Below are 25,646 nucleotides of genomic sequence, written 5' to 3'. Positions count from 1 at the left end.
AGTTTCTCGCTAGAAATACATCTGGAAATAAAGTGATCAGTAGGCTTACTAACAGCACTACTGACACTACAGATCTGGTCAAGTGTCTACTTATTTGATGTACTGATGCATCATGAGGAACCTCTAGCAGTCGTAGATGCTACTTTCGCTATACGTGACTCGATACCCTCATAGAAAGTATCTGGAGCGTGCATTCAAGCTCTGGAGATATGAGAACTTGAAATTCAGAACAAGATTCGTCAATTCAAGATATGTGTGAACTTTAGCATTGATCAGCTACTCGTACAACAAGAGAGGTGGGAAGTGTCTTCGGAGTAGATTTAGCTGGTGAAACATTTCAAGCAGCAATGTGAAGTATTGTCTTCTCTTCTGTCGGATTGTACCTTGAAAGCGAAATCTTTCGATTCTCTATTGATAGCTCAATCCGACTTTCAAGGAGAAATTTTTACATTTTCACAATTGGCAATACAGAAGTCCTGCCTGGCAAAATTTCAAGAATGTGGTAGATTGCTTGTCAAGTGTCATACGAAAACAGCTCAGATCGTGATCAAACATCCTTGGAAGTACTTCTCAACAAGGTCGAGGGCAGAAAGGCGACAGAGAGCGCCAACGTATCCGTCTGGTCTGATCGCGACAATCGCACCCTGTTCTTTCGTGATACCGTAGATTTTGTAAGCATCCCCCGTCTTTGCAAGTCCGTATGTTCTCATTTCTGCCAGTCTCTTGACACAGGATGGGATCTGTGTCCACTCAAAGCGTTCTTTTAGAGGATGTATAATTGCGAGATCGATTGAACCGGCAGGATGTTTGTCGGCGATGGTCGCACATGCCTCCAATGCTTTCTGAGACTGATCGTCCGGCTCGAGAAGGTCTGAGCCTGTGAGTACCATCAAGCGATATCGTCCGTTTGATGGAAGCTCTGTAAGGATGCGAAGTTAGTTGGATGTGTAGACGAAACGTTGTAGAAGGAAACCACCTACCATCATGCAATTGGCGGGTTGTGTTGTCAGCATAACGCTTGAGTTCAACGTTCAAGAATCTTCTTCCTACAGTGAGTGCGCCATTGATTGGGTCTCCTGTTGCGACAACCATGTCGTCAGAGTTTTGTGGAGACCAGATAAGTCGGCTGGGCTTATACTCGAGTCCACAGCCACTTGTAAAACCACTTCCATCTCGGAAGACTTTCAAAAACTCATCATGTGTCAATCCTGTTTCAGCGTTGAGCTTGCCCGAGAACATGTGAGAGAACTTTGCATCAAACTCGATAAGTTGACGAGCAGTATCAACACGCTCTGCTTCAAATGTCTCCAAAACGGTATCGGCGCCGTTTTCAGAAGCATGTGGCGTCAGTCCAAGGATAGAATGTGCAAGCTTCCAGGACAGGTTGAAAGAGTCCATCATTGAGACGTTCATGCCTTGTCCGGCTTTAGGACTGTGCGTATGACATGCTGTGTAAAGATCAGTATTGTTACTGTATACCCATTCGGTTGTTGCAACCTACCATCTCCGACAATAAAGATTCTATCAACACCATCAGCGGTCCTCGAAGAGAACTTCGGCGACATCCTCTGTCCAATCTGGTAAGCAGCATACCAGTCCGGGACAGTGCCCTCTCTGATCTTGATCTTGTACGGTGCGAACACTGCATTTGCCTGGCCGAAGATATATTCCAAGGTAACCTCAGCACGCTTCTTCTTGTCCGAACTCTTCTTCTCGTCTCCTGGTGTCGTAGTACGATCTGCTTTGGCATCAACATCACCTGGAACCTGGACGTACAATCGAGTCAAATATTCCCCTGTAGCAATCTGCTCTCTTGGAATGACCATCACAGAGCCTGATTCTGAGTGAACGGCACATCTGTTGCGGATATCGGGGAAGTCCGTGTCGGCGACGAAATCACAAACACCCCAGATATGGTCGGAAGTCTCCCCTTCCAACGAAAGTCCCATAGACTTGCGTACTTTTGAGCGAGCACCATCACCTCCAACCAGATACTTTGTACGAACGGAGCCTGGCACACGAGTTCCATCTTCGAGTTCGTGTTCATAGTTGACAAGGACTGGATAGTCAGGGTGGTTGGCTGTGTCGACCGTGTAATCAATGAAGTGATGAGATCTTCGAATAGTGTTTTTCGACGCGTAGACATCCAGATTCTCCTGGAGTATCCTTTCAATGCGTCCTTGGTGGATGGTCACTTCGAACGGAAAACGTGCCGGGACATTGACATCAGGTACGAAGTTGGTCCGCTTGATTCCAACAGGACCATTTCCATTCGTACCTTCGGTCGGTTCAGCAGGATTCCAGAAAGCCACTTCTTCCATATGACATCCTTCTGCGATGATCTCTGAAGCTATGCCAAGACTCTGCAGAACTTCAAGTGTGCGAGGTTGCAGGCCATCGGCTTGACCTGCTTTCAGAGTGTCTGGCTTGGAGTCCAAACACAATAGTGAAGATCCTGTGATGCCATACCGGGCAAGCAAAAGGGTGAGGAAGAGACCACTTGGACCGGCCTAGACTACGTCATCAGCGTGAGGCTTCAGGTTCAAGTACGGGCAACTTACACCAACAACGACGACCTCGCGGTCATTCTCTGATGTTGACACTCTAGGCGAGAGTCGTGGCAATGGTAAGGCTTGTGACGGTAGGATTCTCAGATCCCTATATTCTGTGCCAGTTTCTTCGAAGACCGGCATGATGGCGTCGTGATATTGTGCTTGATGCTGTGAATGTCTCTGGTGTCAAAGAGCAGATCTTAGAACGAGTCGACAGAAAGCGAATTACACGTTATAGATCTTGTCTCCTGATCATACATGCAATCCAGGTCGCGAGAAGGTTGTTGATGGTTGCTTACTCAAGGCCTCGACTTCCGAGCCGGAAATTTAAACTTTGAGGGGTCGTGGAGTCAAGCCGAGCTTCCGGGATGCCCATTCTTTTCCGAGCAGAGCGGCCGCATCCATCTCCGCAACATTGAACATCAGATTCGACATGTATCCGAGCCTGATACAGGAGCATCAAAGGAGAATCTGCTGATAGAGCAATGGAGGATTCGCCTTCTGTCGTCCGCCCGCTCGGACGGCGAAATCTGCCTCGTGCGTCACATGCTTGTCAACGATGCAGGACGAAAAAGGGAAGATGTAATCAGCAACAGCCTTGCTCGACCTGTATTCGGGCCGGGTCAGCATGTGTTTATGGAGAAAGAAGAAAGAGAACCAAAACCACCGACAGTCGCGTGACGAGCGAAGGCCTCGAGCATGATACCGAGATGCAAGCTTCCTATCAGACTGAAGATCGACCTGTCTCTACTCGCGATACTGCTGCAAATATGGATGATATCGTTTCCGAAAGCGACACGAGTCCTGTAGCAAATGTGGAATCTGTAAGGTCAGGTATGTGGAAATGACTCTTGGGTAAGCACTTTGAAATTCAGCTCTGACCATCCGCAGATGAAACGATGACTCCAAGCAATCGCGATGTGATAGGAGATGTTAACCAGCGCACTCAAGGTACTGAATTCTACGGAACATCATCAAATTATGTTCTGCTCAATCAATTGTTCTCTCATGCTCGGTTGCATAGTCACGCTAGGCATGACTCGACTTCCGCTTCATCCGCCGCGGTTGCATCGATCTCAGACCAGAACCAGAATACGCCAAATAACAGAATTTCTCTGGTCAATCTGCTTGCGAACGAAGATGATCTGCTCCCGCCGTCAAGAGAAAAGTCACCTTCATACAACCTTCCCTCTCCGGCGTGGCCTTCGATCTCGAATGTCTTGTCAGGTGTTGCCGACACTTCACCCGCTGTTCAGCAACAGGTTGCCGAGAAACGTCTCGAGAAAGTCCTCATTCGCAGCTTCATGCACAACTTGCACTACCTGCACCCCATGATCGACAGCAATATCTTCTACGCTCGCTACAATGAACTTGTCACAGAATCTAGCAATCCTCCCGAGAGATCTCCACATCTAAGACACTTTTTTGCGCTTTACAACATTGTTGTTGCTGTTGGGGCACTCGTGGCTAGTGCAGACTTGAGTGAGGAGTATGCTCGCGAGATCGCGGTGGTCTTACAGAGCAAGAAAGATCTGCAAGAGCTTGCGAAGGCTCCTTTACAGAGACTGTCAAGACTCTACTTTCGGAAGTCGCGAAGTCTGCTTGGTGATGTCTTTGAAGCATGCTCTCTAGAAAGCGCTCAGGCCCTTTTGCTCATGGTATGTGTCTCGAACCCGATTCCTCCGATTTCGATTCTGATTGAATAGTCTCTATACTGCCAAAACTCTCTGAAACCACATGCTTGTTACATGTACTGCGGTATGGCTGTTCGAACAGCTCTTGCGATCGGACTACCTTCCGAATCCATGTCGGGCACGGTCGAGGGCTGCAAAGTTGCGCGAAGAACTTGGTGGTATGTTAGTCCTATACCGTTGCTTCTCCCCTGCTGACACGTATCAGGTGCATCTATTCCCACGAGATGTAAGCAGGTTGCCTCCGATACAGTACGCAAATGCTAATTGTCTATTACAGAGATATGTGTTGCTCCGCTGGTCGATTCGACAGCCTCGGAAAACCACGGAAGTATCCCATACCTTTGCCAAGGATCAAGACATTGGTAAGTTCAAAAACTTTGTTTTGGAAGTACTCTAACTGACTCTTTGGGTATGAAAGGACGCAGATTCCAATTCTAATACCGCAGAGCTAGAGGAGTCGAGCATCTCTATGATCACTGTGATGGTCGATTTTGCGGTAGTGCTTCGACGTATCTCGAAGGAGATTTATCACAGCTCAAAGGATACTACCATATCTCAGAAATCCTCCATCGCTCTTACCATAGACAACCTACTCGACGAGTGGAAGCTCAAACTTCCTTCATGGCATAATTTCGATGCCGTCAATTTCCGAGAGGCAGAATGGGCTGCTAAACAAAAGCTTGTCCTCCACTTGCGCTACCTTAATGCCCGGGTCATTCTACACCGTCCATTTCTATCCGATCCAGTGGCTTTCGCCCTTCCTGAGCGACAGAAACACGTCGATGTGTGCCTCAGTGCAGCCCGTAAGACTATACAAGTCCTCTACGACTCATACGCCAACAGGCATTATTTCCGCACTTGGTGGTATAATTCAACCTACACCTTATACGCTGGCATGATAGTTCTCTATGTTATCATGCTCGGTAACAGTACAATACCGAACGATGTGCTATTGGAAGATGTCAAGAAGAGCCGAGATATCCTGCGGTCGATGGAGGAAGCAAGTGTGGCTCGTCGCAGTGCAGATCTTCTGAGTGAGGTTCTCGATGTTGCAATGGCTTACACTCAACAAAAGCAGAACAACGCATCCGCATCTGATGTACCGTCTGTACGTCGTGCTGAAGACGCGCCTGAGAATCCTGTATACCAACCAATCTCGTCGTTGACAGTCGATTTCGCTCAGCCAGACTTCATCCAGGATCCGGAGGCCTTTATGGCATCCTTGATAGATCCCAACATACTTCAAGAGTTCACAACAGACTCTAACGACTGGGCGGGCCTCGAGTTTCCATCTTTTCCATTGTACGATGCTGGACATGGGTTACATGACAGTGGAGATAATTTCTTCTCCAGAGCTGGCACATGATGCAAGGACAAGTCAGATTGACAGGCGGAGCAAATCGTTTCTCAGCCTGTCTGGTATTTGAGGGCCCTCTTTGTACATCATGACCACCTCATCAATCTACATCTGGTACTGGGAGATCATCAATGAATCTGACCTTACGCCCTTGGCTATTCATTGCTTCTTCCGCCTTGCTGCGACGCAACTTCCTGGCAGCCTCATCAGTCACCAAGACAAAGTCATAGGTGATCAGCGACGTCCCTGTCTTCACACCGTACTTTTCAGCTTGATCCTTATCGTCTACCTTTCCAACTTCGACAATGAGAGATTGTTTTACACCAAACACTGCGTCGGTCGACTCGTAGGGATCATTTTTCAGATAAAGCGCGCTGTAACAATCAGTATTACGTTCAAGCCCTGCTTTTGACGACTTACGTGATCAGAGGGTCGTATCCGGATTTGTCAAACATGAAGTGCATGTGGCTTGGTCTGTACGGATGGCGGTTGAGCTTCTTCAGCAGACCTCCAACTGGTCCATCATGGGGAATCGGATAGGGCACAGGCAAGATGGCCTTGAACCAGAAATTTCCCACACTATCGCTGGTCAAAACCGCTCTTCCATCTGGACCGGTTCTGTCGGCGTGCTGGACGTCGTAGAACCCTTTCGAATCTGTCTCCCAGACATCTACCTTGGCCCCACTGATGGGATTGCCGTCAACGTCTTTGACGGTACAAACAACAAGCAAGGGCTCGCCATCTGCGTCTTGAGAGATACTACCACCGTTGTGGCTGTGCTCGGCCTCGTGTGTGTGAAAGGGTCCGAGCACGGTGCCCTCAGTGCTGTTTTCTGGCTTGGGGTGATCTATTGAGTCGACGAGAAGAGAAAGACCGAGGACATCAGAGAGCAAGATGAATTCCTGCATGCACGTTAGTCCGCCAAGGTCGCCGAAAAGCAAAGCATCCAATCCTTACCTGTCTGACATCTGAACTGATCTGGCCGACTCTGGTCAAGAACAAGAGAGTAGCCATCCATTCATCCGTGGTCAACCTCGTCTCTCGTGCAAGATCGTGGAGGTGTGAGACGGTTCTTTCAAGCAAGAACTTCAGTCTCTGATCCGAACATTGCGAGTTTATGGCGTGGACATTCTCGGTGATATTCTCAATGGTGAGATCCTTCAGACTGGGTACTGAGACGGTGTCCATGATGAGATGAAGATGATCGGATACTATTGACAGACAATGTCGAGCATGGTCCATCAGAGTGCTACCAGCATGGTAATATGCTTACAATAATGCAGCCACCAAGTGGTCGGATGAATTATTTGCCGGCAAGACTCGGAGGTTCAATCATCTTCCGGATTCGATCTGTTTTCCGCCTTCCGAGTTACGGCCCGGACAGCCGAATCTCTGACCCCACGTATCATTGACCTCATGTTCTGTCTGAGAGCATATCACATCTTTTCATAGCTATTTTCAACCTCGGGAAGGAAAAAGAAGCTGTATCACTCCAACATGAACTCATTCGAATACAACATCAACCCTAGCCGAGTCGTGTTTGGCTCAAAAAGCATCAACAAACTACCCGATGAGATCAAGAGGCTTGAGAGCTCATCACCAATCATCCTCACCTCAAAAGGAAACTCTGGAGAATCACACGGAGAGTTGTTGGCCAAAGTTCTGGAAGATGCCTCAATCACTCCTGCCGGTATTCTGAACATGGCAGTGATGCACACGCCCACATCAGTCACCGAACAAGCCCTCCACTCGCTGAAATCGCAAGATGCCGATTGTATCATTTCCATCGGTGGTGGTTCCGTTGTTGGATTGGGCAAAGCACTTTCAATACGTACTGGACTGAAACATATCTGTCTACCCACAACATACTCCGGCAGCGAGATGACGCCCATCCTGGGCGAAACCGACAATGGCAAAAAGGTCACCCGCTCGGATCCAAATATCCTTCCTGATACTGTGATTTATGATGTCGATCTCACCCTCTCATTACCGGTAACTATCTGCTCGACCTCGGGCGTCAATGCAATTGCCCACGCAGTGGAATCACTATACGCCAAGAACGCCAATCCGATCACAAACATGCTCGCCCTGGAAGGAGTCAAGACATTAGCAGAAGCACTTCCTGCAATCGTCCAAGACCCAACAGACAGATCCGCTCGCGAGAAAGCTCAATATGGCGCATGGCTATGCGGCGTATGTCTGGGTTCATCGGCCATGGCTCTCCACCACAAACTCTGCCACACCCTTGGCGGTTCCTTCGGTCTTCCTCACGCCGAGACACATACTATCGTGCTACCTCATGCACTTTCGTACAATGCTCCTGCTATTCCTGAGCAGATGGAGAAACTGGCGTCGGTGTTGCCTGGTAGTGAAGGCGATGCGATTGAGGGCTTGAATGTTCTATTGGAGAAATTGGGGGTGTCTCGGGCATTGAAGGATTATGGTATGGAGGAGGAAGATGTGGATAAGGCTACGGAGATTGCGATGGGTGTGCAGTATGCTAATCCAAGAGCGATGGAGAAAGATGGTATTAGGGAGCTAATTCGTCGAGCGTGGGCTGGTGAGGCTGCAAGGGCTGATCTATGAGCTATATCACACGTACCAAAACAAATTCAACTCCAAGTCTGTTGAGAGTATAATCCGACTGTCTTCAATAGACATTCTGTGCCCAGTAACATTTATGAGTGTTCCGGTAGAAGACGACGCAGCACTTCGCAAGATGCGAACATGACCAATATAATGTTTACTTCCAAGAAATAGATGTCTGAACGAGTACCGAGAACGTTAAGTGAGTATGGTCACTCACGTCAGACTAATCATATCATCAAGCATTTCATCCAATCATGTGCCGGAACACTGCTTCGCCGCATGTCGCATCCCACCCTAAGCCGTCGAGAAATTTAATGTACCACTCTTGGCCCTCAATCTCTTTCCATACATCTGCAGTGCAATGATGATCAAGAATGCACCAACACAAATCGCCGCTTGAGTGCCAAAGCTGACTTTGGTCCCAGTCGACTGTGCCCAAGTGACCTGAAAATAGCTGATGATAAACCCACCAGTCGCTAAAAACTTGTCAGTCATCGAAGCCAGAGACAACACAAAGGAAGCCAGACTTACTCCTAGCAAAATTGATCAACGCCGAGACCTCCCCAGAAGCTTCAGGATAACTGTCAAGATTATACGCAACCAGAGCAACAGTACTTATCATGATCCCAAAGACATATAAGCCCCAGAACAACGATGTCAACATGTAATGATAACCCTCTTCAAGCGCAAAGCCCAGACCTACAAGTCCGGCAATCATAATTGGCGTACTTAGCCAGATTGTCCTGAGTCGAACTTCTGGTTCAAAGTGTCCATTGTGTTTCTTGATATATCTCTTTGCAATACCGTCGTGGAGCCAGTGACCGCAGACTTCTCCGAGAATGGCGGCAACGATAGGAGTGAAGTAAAAAAAGCCGATTTGTTTGGGGCCGAAGTTGTAGAGGGGGGTGAGGAAGATGGCCAGGGTTGTGTTGATGCCTACGACCCAGGCGAAGGTGAGGCAGTAGTAGACAACTGACAGAAGGACAGTAGGTTTGATGAATACACGGATGGTACGCATGCAGGCTTGCCCGAGGGTGTTGCGAAGGTGGCGCGAACGGAATTGGGATATCCCGACAAGTTGCTCGAGACGAGTACCTTCTGCAGGCTGGTCGGCAGGCGATATTTGTCGATTATAGTATGTTTCTCGTACGAAGAGTACAGTCAAGACCAAAACAAGAGCATTCTGTATCAGTCAGTTAAATGCAGAGCTACAGCTAAGACATGTCCAATTACCATTGTGAAATACACCCAGAAGGCGATGGGCCACTTCTGCGTAGTGATGATGAACGCAGTAAGTAGGGGGCCCATGTATGGTGACAAAATGATAAAGGCTGCCCAGATGTTAATCTTTCGAGCTCTTTCATGGAAGAAGAACATGTCGAATATGAACATCAGACCACCTCCCTGCGCTACAGTGCTGAAGAAGCCGTTCAGAATACGGGCTGCCATAAAAGACTCGAAAGTGGTTGCTGCAGCGCACCACGCAGCAGTGGCCGTCGAGAGAACCAGAAAGTAGAAGAGTACTGGCAGGCGACCTGCCCAGGCGGACAAGATCACAGCAATAATACCTCCAGCTCCAAGCATGAACACATTGCCGACTTGTGAGTGATTGACTGTATCTGGAGATGTCTTCCATTGTCTGCTTGCACATCAGTCATGGTAGAATGAGTTTCAGAACGGATAAGATGGCTTACGCTGCTTGAGGAAGCAATGTCACAGCACCTGTGGCGCTTCCATAGTCTGGCAGAAAGGAAGCAAGACTGATAATGATCAAGATGAGATGTTTCCTCGTCCAACTCCAATTCAGACTGTCAGATGGAGAGTCAGAGGGTTGAGGTATCAGAACTGTGTGTCCATCTTTGGCGGTCTTGACGTTGGTCTGCAAAGCACCTTCGATGTCGGCCACATAGCCTTCTGACTCTTTGAAGCCGTGGACATTCACGACATCTTCGACTGTCATGGCTTGTGTGTCATGTTTGTCGCTATTCATGTCGAGTTTTAATGGTTTGTATGCAATCGTGAATTGAGAGATGCTTCATACGGAAGTGCTGATGGGCCAATCAGCCACAGACGCTCCTTCCTTTATCAGTGCTGAGATGCGGGGTCAGTAGGAACACTTCCTTCTCTATCAGATAGCCGTTGACCTCTTCATCTTGCCTTCCGCTTTCCGGATCACTTGTGTTGATCTGTACTTTGTGACAGACATATGCAAGAAAGCTTGTTTTTCCGAAGTTCCGGTATCGTTTTTGCGAATCCTTCGAGCGTTCCATCCCATGAGATACATTGCGATCCGGACAATGTCTTGAGCGCTTTCCACTAGCTCTTGCAGAAAAGCTCTCGTGCAGTCGAGGAGTCCGAAGCTATCAGAATAAGATGACTGTGCTCAGAAGGGTCCCGAGCAGCGCTTGCACGACTTACCCCAAGCCTCCAAATTTAAGCATTGATTATCACGCCAAATCTTTCACAATCTTTTTCCCACGCCTCTTGCTTGAAGTCATTCGGCCATCCATACTCCTCTATCAAGATCTTCTTTAATCTCTCATACTTTGCTTCCAAGTCAGTGAGCGCTCACATACTTCTATCAACAACCACAGAAGGTAGAACTCACCTCAATACCACCCGTCGAGATAACACCCATACCATGAATTTTCCTAGGAATCCATTCCAAGCGTTTGATTTTATCAATACAACCCTGCAAAAACACCACGGGATCTCGGACGGGAAACCTCGTATAGTGATCAGAAGGACATGCAGGGTCGAAATCATATCGCAACTCCTTCCCTCCATCAACATCATCTTCCTCGTCCACAGGACCATTGAAATCGCAAACCCTTATCGTATCTACTTCCCTGTCAGCTCAACCCTCCTTTCATCAGACATCCCAGCAGCAGAAAAGACTCACTTTTCTCCGTATCCAACACAATAAAACTTCCCTCATCTCCCATAATACTCAACGCGATATCTGTGCTTTTCAAAAAGTTATCTCTTTCACCAATTTCCGGATCTCTGCCTAATTTTATAAATCTGTCGTTGACGAAACTATTCGCAAAACTTCCAGGGATGAAGATATCGTGTTCGAGCATTATACCCTCGTCGCGAGGGCAAGGAAGATGCTGCATCAACGATATCACGGCTGGTGTGAGGTAAAGGGAATGGCAGAGTTGGAGGTTGAGGATGCGGCCAGTGGGCGGAGGGAAAGAGACGGAAGAGGGGGAGATGTAATGGAGTTGGAAGAGGAGGTGGTAGTATTGTGTTATTAGGGCGATGATATCAGATTCTGTGTATGGGGAAGAGGCGGACATTTTGTTGGTGGAAATATGTGAATCTTGCGATAGCGACAAGAATGGGGTAGGGATCTTTCAGGTGTGATGATTGTGAAACGATAGTGTTGATGGTAGTTAGAAGAGACGGTGAAACGTGTTTCGCGATGGAAAAACTTCGGCAATTAGATATATAATGACTACCTGCTCTCCATCTCTCGACAATTCTTTATGTTTGAACTGGTTGTGAAAATACGATAGCGAGTTAGAGACGAAGATACAAACCGTGTTAAGAGATTGGTTCTCCTTGGATATTGTGGATCATCTGTCTCGAGTGCATCTTGTCACGTTTGTGTAGCCATCAGATAGTAAGATGCCTGTTTTGTACTCTCAACCACGCCTGAAGAGAGCCAAACAGATTGACATGCGCCTTGGTCATCAGGGCAATCTCGCAAATCATCGGATGCTCAGGAAATTGCGTCTACAGGTCGTCGACGTGATTGTCGTGGTCAAGCAGGAATATGAGTATAGAAAATATTGTAACGGAAGACAATGCACCGGTGAACTTCCATCTCACATGCGATGCGATATCGGATGACACAGAGCAGTGTTCTTACGCACGAGTGCAAAACGCAAGATTTGACTGCTCAGAAAGATACACAAATTTTAGTCAGCGAGGAGCGACACCGGAGCCTGGAAGAGCCTTGTGTCTACTGTTGTGCTCTCTGAAAATGGTAAAACTATCCGTCAGGGCCACTAGAGTCGTGAACTGGCCCACAAAAGGTGATTGTCCGGAGATTCGAAGTCCTCATCGGTCACCTCCGTGGATGACTCAAGGCAGCAATGTGGTATAGCAGTATATGACGGGAACATTTCGTTGGCAGAGTGGTAACCGTAGAGTGATTGCGGGTACCTCCAGTCAGCCTCATCTTTTGTCGTTGAACGAAGATATCCCGGAGTCGCCTGGTTCACTCTCTGATCTCATTTGCTACCGGTAGCCTGGTTTCATCTGCCTATTTCGGTCATTGGTGGACATAAGGGCGAAAGATACTTGACAGATGTAGTAGATCGCGGGTGATGTGGCGGTGTAAAACCAACTGCCTAATCTCGTCCAAGGTGTGGCATGGTGTTTTGGTGTCCAGGGTTCTACTTTGGGGCCTTTGTTGTCGGTTAGAGATGCTGATATGGTTAAACCTGAGGGACCAGTAGTACAGAAAGCCATGGACCCAGATCGTGGCCAAAGGGTGACAGCTGATCATGCAGCCTGTATGTCGATGCGTTTGAGTTGCCCAAAGTGATTATCGACCAACGAGGCAAAGGCCGAGACACTCCTCGCCAGACGCAGGGAGATAGAGAAGTCGACCGACAGGGCTGATGATCCACACACACACTATGTCAATGGATGAGGTATGGAGTCAACGCCGAGGTGTAGAGCATGTTGCAGACAAACCTGTTTGTTCAGATGTCAGGCAGAAACAATCATTCCAATGTCGGACCAATGGCCGTATTCAGTATCAATATGCGCACCAATGGCATTGATCAAAAGGAAACAACGGACCAATGACCACGGTTCGTAGTAAGCAGATTCCAACGCACCTCTCTACCCGCTAGCTGTATGCACGACACTCGGTAAGTAAGCGACGGCGTAGGAAACTCTAATCCAACGCACCTTGGTAAGGACTGAAAGTTCAGGCAGACATCCAAGACTCACATGCTTTTGGGAGAAGTCATGAGGTGTGTGAGTACACTTAAACTGAGCAAGACGACGTGGCAGTACTTGCTGGATGAGAAGGCTGCGAGGATACCAAGGTCAAATATCACGGCAACGACAAGGCTTTACCACGTGTGAGGCTGGGACCAATAGAACTTTTCCTGGATAGACATAGTCTGGTAGACCATGTCACCGAACGCGTTTACCGCTAGATCTGTACAACAAGGCCGGCAAGTGTGAGTGGTGCGTTTCGATGCGCTTTAGCCTTTTCATGACACGGCAGCTGTTGATGCAGGTACCGCTATGGCATGATAGGCCAGGTTGAGTCTCGCCCCGAGTAGAAAGCGGGGCATTCACCGCCTCTCATACCACTACGGGACAGATTGTGTAAAGAGAAGCCAGCGAGTTGAGATCGCGGTCCAAGGGAAAGAGGATGGTGTGTGGAAAATTGGAGAATCTCATGAGAAAGTGGCGATGCTCAGAGGCATCAAAGGTAATAGTGGTAATGACAATACTAGAAGCAGGCATTACAGTGAGCAATAATGAGGCTCGAAAAGACATTACAGTGGTTTGCAGTACTTGGGTATCAAGCCCCTGCCAGAACGCCAAAGCAAAACAGGTCATAACATCATGAATTCGTAAGCAACGTAACAATGAATCACGCCCGTCATCGACGAGCCCTCACATCCTCTTCTGCCCAAGTCGGTCTCCTCTCTTGGGTGCGATACTTTCTCTCGCGAGAGTTCGCTTCCGTGGTGGTGGTGACTTCTGCTGCTCTGCGGCGCTCTCGGTCTCTTGGTTCCTCATGGCGATAGTCTGAGCGATACTCTCTGTGACTGCGTCTGTGCTCACGGTCGTGGTATTGTGTTTGCTGAGGCTCCTCGTGGCGGTATTTGTCCCGTCTGCGATCATCGGTACGGGCAGCTTCAATGACGACCTCGGTGCTGCTAGATCTGCGGGGTTCGTCGCTGCGGCGTTGGCTGTCGTTGTGAACTCTGACGCGAGGTCTTTCCTCTTCCGTCTGTCTGCGAGCGTGGCGAATGGCTGCAGCATCTTCCATGGCGTGAAGTTGCTCTCGGAGGTAGGTGTAGGTGTGGGGTATCTCGATACGCATTGGCTTCGTGCGGCGATGACATCTTTCGAAGACATTGCCCTTCTGCATGTACATTGACTCAGAGATACGTTCTGACATGTGCTTTCCTTTATGGCAGAGCGGAGCGCCGGACTGGAATCTCTTGTAGGGAGAGATACAATAGCGACAGTCGCGGCAATGAACCTCGAAGTCGTACAGTAACCACGCCTCTTCCTGGGTGAGGGGTCGTGAGAAGCCAGAAACGATGTGAGTTTCCGAGAAGTGCACTCTGGGTGATGGGGGAGAAGCAGGCTGGACAGCAGGTGCAGCAGTGTGCAGCATGTTCCTTGAGCGGATGGGGATGGGTTCATTGACCACGGCGGTCGTTGATGGAGTGCGTCTCGTCATGGGGATGTTGGGAGTAGGTATGATTGGTGTTGAAGGTGAAGCAAGATGGTGGTGGCAGATGTTTGTTGGAGTGGAGTGTTGATCAACACGCAGTGTGCTTGTGGTTGGCAGATGTGGAAGGAGGGAGTGGTAAAAACGGAAAGAACAATGGACAGAGACTGAGACCTTTACTTATCGACCTCAGGGTAGCAGCAGCTGTCTGCCTGAATTTATGCGCAACCCGTCAACGTCAAATGCAAAGCAGACCATACCTTACCCAAAAGGGACGCCGATGGTCTGCGGCGACGTATAACCGTGCATTGCGACACACTGCCCCAGCGAGCATGCAGAGCAACTGCAAGAGAAGCTACGCTAGAAGGGCTTGGGACCATGTTTACCAAAACCTTGATTGCATTCCAAGCGTCTGGGAAGGCTGAGATACGCAAGAGGATGGACCGTCAATCGTAAACGAGCTACCTCACCCTCTTGGCTCCCCCGGACGGCCGCGTTCGTGACTCACGGCGACATATGCACAAGGAGTCTCGTGAACGCATTAGCCCTCAGGAACAGTGCCGAAACTGGAATAGCATGGCCATGGAGACGTTCAGCTCGTCAATTGACCAATTGCTGACACGGTGGTGACATGGATGAGATTGTGGCCTTGCGGCTCCGGATTCCGGTGAAGGAACTTGGCTGCGGGGCACAGGCGTGGCTGGCTCACTTTCAATGGACAACTGCGCCTTGCACAGCGGACTCGAGGATGATTGCTGCCGTGATGAGAGACGTTCACGGATTCTTCACATCCGCACTCCGATCTGAGATGTTGTCGAAAACAACGTGCCGAACATGGTTTGTCGCGGGTAGCGGCACACGCACCCCGTTCGCGTCTGTGGAATTTCATAGCTAGCTAGTGTTACTGCGAGCCATCAAGGAGTGGACACAGCCGTCCGGGGCGGTCAATCAAGGCTGCTAGGAGAGATACATGTCTAGGATACCTGCCTGACATTTCGGCGGCTTGGTATTCAGAGTTCTGACATGTGCCGGGGCGGGACTGACGGGATGTGTAGGACATGGGTCGCTCTTGGCCTGTTGACCTATTGACGTCAAGGTCTTGTACTTCAGAAGGTCAAAGGCATTGTTTGAACATGTGAGAGGACATGCCATTGTGGATATGAAGATTAGACAAGGCAGAATTGTGGGCTTTGAGTCACTTGTCATGGTCGCTGGCAATGGTAAGGTGATGCCTAGAAGTTTGTGGAACTTTGGGCTGAGCTTTGAATGATGAGCTTTGGATGAACGATGGGGCTCTAGCAATGCTGGGTGTCCTTAAGCTGTGAAGCTCATTCCTGAGGTGCTCCATACCAAGCTTCGGTCAGAGAGGCAGTCAAGAGACACAAACCCATCAGATAGTCTCTGAACTTGAGGAAAACAGTTTCGAATCAAGTCTGGTGTCGTTAGCAGCATGATTGACATGTTTCAATACTCAAGGATGGTGAATCTGCAAGTGTTGGTGGTGACGCGAGATGATATCGGTAAGGTTTCGGGCAGATGTGGGGGAAGAAGAGGTTCGCGGTTGACAGCAACGGTCGTACTTTGAACCGTGACTTTTGTTGCATGCTTCAACACGACAGAATCGCTTTCAGAAGCTGAACAAGCACAGCAGGCCTAGACTCATATGACTTAGGAGACAACAATAAGACCGCTACGACGACAATAGGACAATAGGCCGAAGCACCATGACCATCCATCCATAAAGGCTCGATCATTAGAGGAAGACGACGAAGAGATAGCAGTAGACCAGACTCGGGAGTCGACAAGGGACGAGGAAGAGGAAGAGACATCGCTATGGACACCTTCATGGGTACGCCCTCCAAGAGGCGGTCCGTCTCGGATGCTACCGCCACAGCAGCGCGACTCCAGCCATCACCACTTTTGACAAGTCGGACGGCGAATGCGACCAAAGATGACAGTCTGCTGTCGACATCACCACAGACGCCCAGGAGGCCAGACTTTTTAGGAAGAGGACTGTCGCTGCAGATGCCGACAAAGACGACGGCGACAACAGCCACCACGTCTATGGCAGCTCCCAACACGATTCAACGCGTACCGCTATCTCCCCAACTCGACACTCAGACATCCTACGCATCGCCACAGACTTCTCTACCGCGCCACTCGCGAGGGCTGGACTTTTCCAGAGCCTGCACCAACCTCCACCATTCGACGCTAGCCGAACATCCATCCCCCGACTCGTCTCCCATCATTACCCAAAGCGCGCGCAAACCTAGCATGAATAGCATGATGCTCGACTCGCCAAACCTCTGGCCACAAATGCAGGCCGATCGTAGTGCTGTCAGTAGCAGTGTGGGCAGTGTCAGCATGCTTGCCGATGAGGACAGCGATGAGAGTACTAGTGACGATGATGTGATGGACGATATGGACGACCAGATCCTCACCACCCCACAAGTCCGTAAGACGACCAATCCCCAGGCTACCACTCCCTTTAGCAATCACAACACTGTCATGTGGAGCAACAACTTCTCACCAGCCCACGCCAGCTTGATGAAGACTTTCCAGCGCTCTCGTTTGAAGAAAGGAAGGAGCAGAAAGAGTTCAAGCAGTGCCAGCAACAACTCTGCCATGCCTAGTCCACGCACAACTTCTCCGCCGCCTTTGCGCAGCATTGAGGGCTCGGCTCACTTCGGCTGGCCGCGCCTGAGAGAGAACAGACAGGAGCAGCCGTCACTTTCATCTGGTAACGACAGTGGTGATGAAGCCGCTGCCTCTTCTTCAACTCCAGGTGTTGTGCGCCGCGCCGTCACTCGTCGTGGAAACTTGCTGGTAAGTGACGAAGCTGACACATCTTCCATCACTAGACTGACTCCTCTCCAGCCAAAGACAAAGAACTTTGCGCGCATCCGTGCCGCTCTGCTTGAAGAGTCTGCCCCTGTCGATAGTGAAGTCCGCCGTGAGGCAGAGACGATGCGTCAAGTTCACAACCATGATCCAGTCCCCGATCTCGATGGTCCTTCACCTGGCCCCTCTTCTTCACAACCAAATGCCAACCCTAACGATCCCAATGACCCTCAACCCGATACCATCAACAACAATTCCATTAGCTTCAACCTTCATGCCCATCGCAACTCTGGTGGCGTCGATTACTGGCACAAACTCGAAACTGAACTCCACACCCCACCCCCACCTGCCTTTCCTACCCGTGGCAGCTCATCACTTTCTGGCGACATTGCCATGGATTCTCCTGCCGACAACTCAACTCTCCGTTCTGCTTCCGTCATTAGCATGAATGAACCCTCCATCGCTTCTTCCGCCGAGACAGACACACAAGGCTCCACCTACGTGAGTCAAGACGCTCTCCGCAGACCGTTTGGTAAGCGTCGCCGCGACGACGACTTTGACATGCAGAGCTTCAAGCGCAGAGCCGTCAGTCCTAGCATGAGTGTCCACGGTGGCAGTCCAGTTGTCGCCTCTCCTGTTGCCTCTGCTGCAGCACGTAACCAGAGTCTGCCTAGGGACGGCGCTCCCCTTGAGAAAAGTACCAGCAACGGAGCTAGTGGTACTGCACCTAGAAGGATAGGTTTGCAAGGCATGGTGGATACGAACGAAGGTATCATGAGGATGAGCATTGAATAGTAATCATGCTCTTTCCTGGTTGGTCCTTCTTGTTCTTCTCTCCATTCTTTGCTTATCACTTCAATGTGGTCTCCATGCATTCTCCTCATTTCCTTTTCAGTGATGTTGGTTTTCGGTAGCGTAAGGCGTTGGGGTTTTGGGGGCGTTCATAATTTTCTGTCTCTATCAAGAGCTGTCACGCAATACGATAGGTATTGTTCTGTCATACGTATCTTACTCCCCCTTCCGCTTTTCCATCTTAGGCTTGGGATCGGTGCCAAGACTTTGTGCCAATGGTATAACCCTGGCTAGCAGATTGACCACCGTATCTGACCTCGAACAAGATCTGATATGCTCACTAGTCATCCGAGACATACTTCGGCCTTCTCTCTTAGATTCCATAAGGGTAGAAGATGGTCAGAATGAATTGTTGATCGTGCTTCTACATACAGATGGTTTTACCTGAGTCTCCACATCGACCATACAATCTCGAAGCGAGTTTTGGCAACAGAACTCATCATCACAATCGCGTTTTCAAACTGGCTCACGATCTACCAGACCTCCGCAGACCTCTCTGACCACTACCACAAAGACTTTCAGAACGTGATTGAGACATGCGATCTTACCCTCACTCTCTCGACATCCCCCGGCCAGTACTTGTCAAACGTTGAAACATATATGGCGGAACACACGAGCCAAGCATAATAGCCGCTTTAGCTCATCTGGGAGAGCGCCAGACTGAAGTCAACTTCTGTCCTTCTTGTGTCATGCGAGAGTATTCTGGAGGCACTGTGTTCGATCCACAGAAGCGGCATTGATGTGTCTTCTTTTGCTGGTTAGAGGCATGCTTTTGTTTTTGGCAGAGTAGAGCAGCAGTCGTGAGCTAGGGGTGCGGATATGATCTCGAGGTCTTGTGTTCTTTTGCCTTCTGTCTATGGCTTAGGAGGGGTATGTGATAGGATTCGAGTCCCGTGTAGAGGAGATTTGAGACTCGAGATGCTCCTATAGTTTAATAGTCTACTCCTAGCTATATCACGCTTGCAACAGGCGAGAAGTCCTGGGCATAAAGCAGCACGTAGTGCCATCAGTTTCGCACAATCGTTCATAGAACCATGCTCTCTACTGGTAGCAGGATAGTGCTTAGGTAGGTAGCTTCTGCAATGCAGGAATCCACAATTTCTCTACGGCATCTGCTGAGGCTTCAAAGATTGCACACTTTCAGTAGACCATCGTTCCATTTACCGCAATTCGTGCACTTTGATAGCAACTCCAATTGACGGCCTGGATGGCGGAAGAAGCGAGCAGAAAAAGGAAGGATATTCCCCTGTCGTGTGATTGGTCAGTCCATCGAAGCTTCCCCTCTCCCGCGCTCCCGGCGGCATCTGTCACCCACCACGCTGCAACGCGACACGGCCGACCGCAAAGCTTCCTTTACGATCGCAAAGGTCTCAGCTCTCTCCTTCCTTGTTCCTTGACATCCAACACCTTACGACCTCATTTTACGTCTTTGCGCGATTCACCCACCGTTCGAACTATCATCGTTTCAAGCTTTGCGACAAGACACGCGACTTCTCAAGATCTGCTTATCGCAACTTGCGCGCGCGACTGACCAAGTTTGCGCCCACTCACGCGACGCGACGACGACGACATCGACAGTACAGCTTGTCGAGGGAGGATACCTTAGCTTTCATTCTGAGAAGCACTTGGGGTTTAGAAGTTAGACAAACATCCATCACCTCATCTACCGCGCGTGTTTGACTTGCATACGCGTGTCGAGTGCGAAAGAAGACATTTCAGCGCATCCCGTCTTGCAGAAGATCAGAAAGCGACAGAGCAAGAAGAGACAGACACAGGCTCGCCACATAGTAGTCGGCGCCGGAAGCACTAAAAACAAGAGCTTCGTGATTTGCAGACGCGCCGCCGCTGGCACGAGAGCGTGATTTCCCGTCGCCTGCCTCCCCAATCTTCACTCACGACCACCTTGTTGTGTCTGACTCGTTTGTGCGCCTTTGAAAGGTTGCCTCTGTGATTGCAAGGACGACACGACACGAGACACGACAGCCATGTCCGGTAAGCAAAGACAAATACCACACACATGCACCCTACACACGCAGCCATGCGCTTCGATGTGATACATTGGAAGGATGTCAGCTAACGTGGCTGCCTTCGCAGATATTAGACGTAGTGGTCGCGCGACCAAGGGTCAACACAAAGGCTTAGAGCCCGCCGAAGTAACAACACCCAAGAACAAGAAAGGCACCGCCACCGCCTCCCACAAGAAGAGCAATAAGAAGTCGGCAGAGCCCGAACCCGAACTCGATGTCGATGAAGGCGATGAAGAAGCCGCCGAGGATGTGATCCGCTGTGTATGCGGCGACACCAAGGACGACGAGATTGGCCGCCAATACATCAGCTGTGACACGTGCGAAGTATGGCAGCACAATGTTTGTATGGGTGTGCCGTTGGAGGAAGAGAGGCAGCCCGAACACTACTTCTGCGAGATATGCGGACCAGAAGACCACAAGGAGTTGCTGGACGCCATGGCGCGTGGAGAGCAGCTGTGGCAGACTCGCATCAATGACCACGAGGCCGAGAAGCGACGCAAGCGCAACGAGAAGAAGCGCCCTAAGAGTCGCCAAAGCAAAGCTGCCCGTCAGAGTGAAGTCAAGTCCGAAGCTCCCGCCAGCGAGAAGGCCAGCCCTGCTCCTGCTCCCACGCCTGCACCCGCTGCATCGATTCCTCCTCCTACCTCGCAAGACTCGGCACCTGCTGCTGGCAGCAAGCGCAAGTTCGAAGAGGAGACTCCTCAGAAGGAGGAGCCGGCTGTAGCAGCAGAGGCTCAACCCGAGGCACCGGAACCGACAAGATCAGTATCTTCATCAGCTTCGCAGTCGAAGCGTCGCAAGTCGGAGCAAAAGAAGGAAGAAAAGATTGACGCCGACACAGCCCTTGTGGACATTAAGCATCTACCCAAGGAGAGACAGAACCCTGCTCAGGCATTGGTCAAGGTCTTTGGTGATGTTGTGCGCGAAAGAATTACTTCTGGGTAAGTCGTGCCTTCCATTTACGTTTTGCGCTGCCCTGCCCCTGCTACTGTCGAGTATCGGACTCGAGGCTCTTCCCCTCTCCCTCAGTCCTGCATTCTCAAATCTCACGATTCATGCATCAACTCGAGACCATGGCTAACCCATACTTTTTCAACAGTTCCTACAGTCTTGGTCAAGGCGAAAACGCCGAATCAGTCAGCCACCACAATGCTACACGCATCGAGTACGAATTGTACCAAGTCTATGGCGCACCCCCTTCGTCGCAAGGCTACACCCAGCAGTTCAGGGCCATTCACGCCAACATGAAGAAGAACCCCATGCTCGTACAGCGTATGCTCGATGGCTCCCTGACCGCCCATGGTCTCGCGACAATGTCAACCCAAGACATGGCTAGCGAAGAACTGCAGAAGCAACGTCAACTCCTCAAGGAAGAGGCAGACAAGCAGGCTGTCATGATGCGCGATGACGAAGACGACAAACCCAGAGTTCGTCGCACCCACAAAGGCGATGAATACATCGATGACCAAGCCGAGAACACGCACGAATCCGTCTTCACATCAGCTCCCGTACGTTCAAGAGAAGAGACGGACAAGCCACCTACCCCCGATGCCGATGCGCATACCACTGCCGGTGCCGCTGCATCGCCCGATGCCATGGATATTGACCGCCGCGAGTCAAACTTCGACATCAACTCAGTCTGGGCAAAGACACCGGCTGATCAGCAAGCACAACCCACACGTAGACGCAGCTCTTTCGCAAAGACTCAGACTCCTCAAGAGAAGGGCGAAAAGCACGATGCTGATGTTGATCGCATGCTGGCGGACGACAATGAAACCGACTATGCTCCACCTGAAGCTGACGGCGTTGTCTGGAAGGGCCAGCTCATACAGCCCGGAGTTACCGAGTTTACTGCCTGTGCTCGACACGCTGCAGGTAACGACTTCGGCCAATTCATGCCCTGGACTGAAGTGCTTCCTCCTGTTCTCGAGATCGAGGGCCGTCTGGACGCAAAGCGCGCTGACGACTACCTCTGTGGTCTGCAGTGGAGCAAGAAGAGCGACGTGTCTGTACTCGCTCTGACGCCATACGACAATCGTGCTGCTTTCGACCAGATCTTTGACTACTTCGCTTCTCGCGGTCGTTACGCTGTTATTGGCAAGGGTCGCGGCATGTCTTCGATTGTCAAGGATGTCTACATCACCCCTGTCGGCCCTGGTCACAATCTACCGCCTCACATCAACCTGCTGGAGTACAACTCACTGGATCCCAACGTCCCCGAGCGTATGCTTGTTGTTACATTTGTCGTCAACAAGCCCGATCACTGGGACAACCTTGCGGTACGCGACGCTCCCCAGCCAATCGGCGCCAGCCCTGTGAATGGTAACAACACACACGGCCCGCAATTCTCGCCTCGTCCTCCCCAAGGATTCACACCCATGCAGAATGGTCACTCTCAACAGCAGTTTGGCGGTGCTCCCATGCCTCCCAACCCCTATTCAGGACAACCTCCTGCCTCGCAGCAGGCCTATGCCGCACCCAACTCTGGCGCTGGAGCATACCCATCGCCCTCGCCTCAGCTACCTCCCCATCCGAATCCGATGGTTCATGGTATTCTAGGCGCCCTAGCCCATACGCCTGTCGTTGCTCAGATTTTGAGTGCTGCTGGAAATAACGTAGAGGAGCACGTATTGCTTAACATGCGCGATATACTCGCTTCCGATCCTGCAGCACGCGAGGACTTGACTATATTCTCGCAGCGTCTAGCTGGTATGGGCACACAGGGCACTCAACAGGGATAGAAGTCCTGCGGTGTTGTTCATGCAAAGCTTATGTCTGAGGAGAAGCAAGCTATCGGTGGCGCTGGCGCTGTCAATGCCGCCCTCAAGCGGATCGATAAGCAGCAGCGTCTGGTGGATCAATTGCTCCTTCGACGCACTTTCTATCGCTGATGCTGCTGTCGCATTGCACGGTGCTTTTGCTCACAGCTAGATGGCCATCTAGCGCTTGCTTTGCCATTCATGTATCTTTACTTCCCTTTCTCTCTCCCCTCTCTGCTGATGGCTGGATTGACGGAATATGGATGGAGAAAAAGTGGCATGTACTTTTCATTTCTTCCTCTCTTCTCTGTTTTCTTCTGACTTCTCACTTCTGTTTTCTTTTTGGCTCAATTGGCGTGACTGGCTGGGTTTCTTCATGGGATGGACGGAACACTTTTCTTTTCCGTTGCTTTGTGCCTGGCCTTTTGTATGTGGCTGGAAAAAGGAGGCCGTGGTTTCCTTCTGTTGCTGTTGCTTTGTGGTGAATAGATGATTCAAGAACTTTTTCTATACTTTAATATTTGGTCGACTGCATCTGTGATGACGCGATGATGTGTATGTGATGTGCAGGTGTCTATGAATACCCGTGGGTCATGAATACTGATAACCTGTCGCTTGACACACCAGCCACTGCAGGTTTCCTCGGACAGAACAAAATCACTACATTATTTAAACATTGAAGCACACTGACACAAGACTACAACAACAAGTCGACATATGCTACGTGGACCATTATCCATGGCACATGAACCATCACTCAAATGAACCTGGTGATTTTGCTATCAGGACTACGGATATAAAGCCTTCCGTTACCCGCTTCCATCTGTCTTGTATCAACAACAGATTTCCAAAACATAGCTACTACCCGGGTGTACCAGGCTGTGACATTTTGGAGCCAGTTGCAGTGCTGGAGGAGAAGGAATGGCGGGAAGGAGGAGGGGAAGGAGGAGGGGAAGGAGGAGGGGAAAGAGGGAGGGAGGTCTGTGATTCTGAGATTGGTTGACATGTGATGAGAAGGCTGAGAGGAAGGGTCGATAGGGATGGGAAAATAGGGAAAGGAAGGAGTCGGAAGAAGAAGGAAGGAGAGGAGGGGGAAGAGTAGGATCATTGACCTGTGTCTCTCCCCTCCTCCCCTTGCTTCTTACTTCCGGACGAGAAGTCGAATGTAGCGGTGGAGAATGTTGAGACCCAGTGGAAATTGCAGAGTGTGCCAAGTCCGATGACCACAGTCGGTAACGAAACTACAAGTAGAAAGTGTTATTTTATACATCCTGTGTAGATGTGATAATTCTGTTTATCGGGATAGGCGGAATGATTCCATGTTCACGCTTGTCTGGATAAGCTGTCATCCCAAAAGCACAAAAGCATATCTTAGGTTCTATAGCACACATAAACACACGCCCAGCAATGTTCCCAAGACTGTAATCATACACGAGATCCCAGCTGTATTGGAAACCAAAGCTTACCGCGGATGCATACGATGATGATACGAACGAGCAATCTTTTAAGCGCAACCGTACCGATTGAGTCACAGCAAAGGACATACTGTGGGCTCTATGGGGTGCCTGATATTCCGCTGTCTTGAATCTCCTGCGCAGAATACGCATGGTATGCAAGATTGGTAGCAGATAGGAGGATATTGAGGAAGCAGGACGAAGTTCAGATTCATGGACCTGTGAGCTATCCTTGCTCAGCTCTATTCAGAGTTGACTTGACAAACAACATAATTCGTGCATCCACGGTATTCATGGGCCAGCGATCAGTCGAATTTTGTGGCCGGTATTAGCTACCATTGTGGTGGACAGAACTTCTTTATATACAACTCGATCTTGAGCCAGCCATTCACATCGTCCTATCTCGATTATCCTGTCCTCTTGCACATATGTTCGAACTCGTATCAATGGTCGATGTACAAGCGATTGCGTCAAGAGATACGTATGTTATCGAAAGTCTTGGTTTTTCGAGTTGCTCTTGACCACAGTAATCATCGAAAGCTGCATGTGTAATCACCCAGAAGACTATGTGCCTGGACACCGGATGGATTTATCCTTGCTCCAGCCTCCAAGTCTTTATAAGAACAACAAGAACACTTCTGCTCACAAGCATCGATGATAAACGATTCACAGATGGAAACACAAGTCCAGTATATATAGTGTACGACCACAAACCAGAGACTGGCCTCAACTATGCGTGCAGGAATATTCAAGACGAGAGAAAGGAAGGGAAGAAGAAGAACGATCGGGTCACTGATGCTGCAAGGTAGATATTTCTTCTCCTGTGATGCTCGATCATAGCCGTGATGCCTCGGATACCCGAGGAGGGTAATGGATTGAACGGTTCACTGACCTGCTGTCTTGCTTCCCTGGTCTGGTCGCACTGTCTGTGGTACTGTACTCTAGGGAACGTTTTATATTCCAGAGATTCGTGATGCGTCCTTGGTTCGTAGCTTCTGACGTTCTGCCTCATCGGGATCTCGTCTGCGGTGCTTGACTTCCGAAGCGAGGAAGCTTACTTCACGATTTGGAGAAAGGAG

The 25,646-nt window shown here is 49.9% G+C and overlaps 9 protein-coding genes across 9 annotated transcripts; 4 read left to right on the top strand and 5 right to left on the bottom strand.

Moving 5' to 3' along the window:
• Nucleotides 1–462: 462 nt before the first annotated feature.
• Nucleotides 463–3,077, bottom strand: M438DRAFT_403827 (putative phenol monooxygenase). The gene is made up of 4 exons (XM_029909678.1): nucleotides 2,562–3,077; nucleotides 1,502–2,510; nucleotides 981–1,448; nucleotides 463–919 (listed from the first exon to the last, which is right to left on the bottom strand). The coding sequence occupies exons 1-4, from the start codon at nucleotides 2,691–2,693 to the stop codon at nucleotides 537–539; spliced, it is 1,992 nt and encodes a 663-aa protein (XP_029763498.1). The 5' UTR covers nucleotides 2,694–3,077; the 3' UTR covers nucleotides 463–536.
• Nucleotides 2,873–5,816, top strand: M438DRAFT_166561 (uncharacterized protein). The gene is made up of 6 exons (XM_029899085.1): nucleotides 2,873–3,386; nucleotides 3,444–4,210; nucleotides 4,259–4,404; nucleotides 4,452–4,472; nucleotides 4,524–4,608; nucleotides 4,665–5,816. The coding sequence occupies exons 1-6, from the start codon at nucleotides 3,038–3,040 to the stop codon at nucleotides 5,610–5,612; spliced, it is 2,316 nt and encodes a 771-aa protein (XP_029763497.1). The 5' UTR covers nucleotides 2,873–3,037; the 3' UTR covers nucleotides 5,613–5,816.
• On the bottom strand, nucleotides 5,704–6,791 carry M438DRAFT_333086 (aromatic compound dioxygenase; the record flags this gene model as incomplete). Its single annotated transcript, XM_029903566.1, has 3 exons — nucleotides 5,704–5,977; nucleotides 6,024–6,505; nucleotides 6,561–6,791. 3 exons carry the CDS (start codon nucleotides 6,789–6,791, stop codon nucleotides 5,704–5,706), a joined length of 987 nt encoding a protein of 328 aa, XP_029763496.1.
• Nucleotides 6,792–7,100: 309 nt separating this feature from the next.
• Nucleotides 7,101–8,189, top strand: M438DRAFT_268034 (maleylacetate reductase; the record flags this gene model as incomplete). Its single annotated transcript, XM_029900220.1, has 1 exon — nucleotides 7,101–8,189. One exon carries the CDS (start codon nucleotides 7,101–7,103, stop codon nucleotides 8,187–8,189), a length of 1,089 nt encoding a protein of 362 aa, XP_029763495.1.
• A 297-nt stretch (nucleotides 8,190–8,486) lies between these two features.
• Nucleotides 8,487–10,152, bottom strand: M438DRAFT_268436 (MFS general substrate transporter; the record flags this gene model as incomplete). Its single annotated transcript, XM_029900254.1, has 4 exons — nucleotides 8,487–8,668; nucleotides 8,724–9,375; nucleotides 9,426–9,831; nucleotides 9,887–10,152. The coding sequence occupies 4 exons, from the start codon at nucleotides 10,150–10,152 to the stop codon at nucleotides 8,487–8,489; spliced, it is 1,506 nt and encodes a 501-aa protein (XP_029763494.1).
• Nucleotides 10,153–10,374: 222 nt separating this feature from the next.
• On the bottom strand, nucleotides 10,375–11,557 carry M438DRAFT_166593 (uncharacterized protein). Its single transcript, XM_029899086.1, has 4 exons — nucleotides 11,095–11,557; nucleotides 10,801–11,033; nucleotides 10,611–10,736; nucleotides 10,375–10,552 (listed from the first exon to the last, which is right to left on the bottom strand). The coding sequence occupies exons 1-3, from the start codon at nucleotides 11,492–11,494 to the stop codon at nucleotides 10,626–10,628; spliced, it is 744 nt and encodes a 247-aa protein (XP_029763493.1). The 5' UTR covers nucleotides 11,495–11,557; the 3' UTR covers nucleotides 10,375–10,552; nucleotides 10,611–10,625.
• A 2,273-nt stretch (nucleotides 11,558–13,830) lies between these two features.
• Nucleotides 13,831–14,577, bottom strand: M438DRAFT_372822 (uncharacterized protein; the record flags this gene model as incomplete). Its single annotated transcript, XM_029908376.1, has 1 exon — nucleotides 13,831–14,577. The coding sequence occupies one exon, from the start codon at nucleotides 14,575–14,577 to the stop codon at nucleotides 13,831–13,833; it is 747 nt and encodes a 248-aa protein (XP_029763492.1).
• A 1,660-nt stretch (nucleotides 14,578–16,237) lies between these two features.
• Nucleotides 16,238–18,633, top strand: M438DRAFT_403820 (uncharacterized protein). Its single transcript, XM_029909677.1, has 2 exons — nucleotides 16,238–17,460; nucleotides 17,512–18,633. The coding sequence occupies exons 1-2, from the start codon at nucleotides 16,468–16,470 to the stop codon at nucleotides 18,268–18,270; spliced, it is 1,752 nt and encodes a 583-aa protein (XP_029763491.1). The 5' UTR covers nucleotides 16,238–16,467; the 3' UTR covers nucleotides 18,271–18,633.
• Nucleotides 18,634–20,085: 1,452 nt separating this feature from the next.
• On the top strand, nucleotides 20,086–23,234 carry M438DRAFT_166523 (uncharacterized protein). Its single transcript, XM_029899084.1, has 3 exons — nucleotides 20,086–20,319; nucleotides 20,422–21,295; nucleotides 21,454–23,234. The coding sequence occupies exons 1-3, from the start codon at nucleotides 20,313–20,315 to the stop codon at nucleotides 23,093–23,095; spliced, it is 2,523 nt and encodes an 840-aa protein (XP_029763490.1). The 5' UTR covers nucleotides 20,086–20,312; the 3' UTR covers nucleotides 23,096–23,234.
• The last annotated feature ends 2,412 nt before the right edge of the window (nucleotides 23,235–25,646 follow it).

Source organism: Aureobasidium pullulans, assembly GCF_000721785.1.
Source record: "Aureobasidium pullulans EXF-150 unplaced genomic scaffold scaffold_4, whole genome shotgun sequence".
Taxonomy (NCBI): Eukaryota; Fungi; Ascomycota; class Dothideomycetes; order Dothideales; family Saccotheciaceae; genus Aureobasidium; species Aureobasidium pullulans.
The sequence above is the reverse complement of the archived record's forward strand: the minus strand, read 5'-3'. Positions and strand labels throughout refer to the sequence as shown.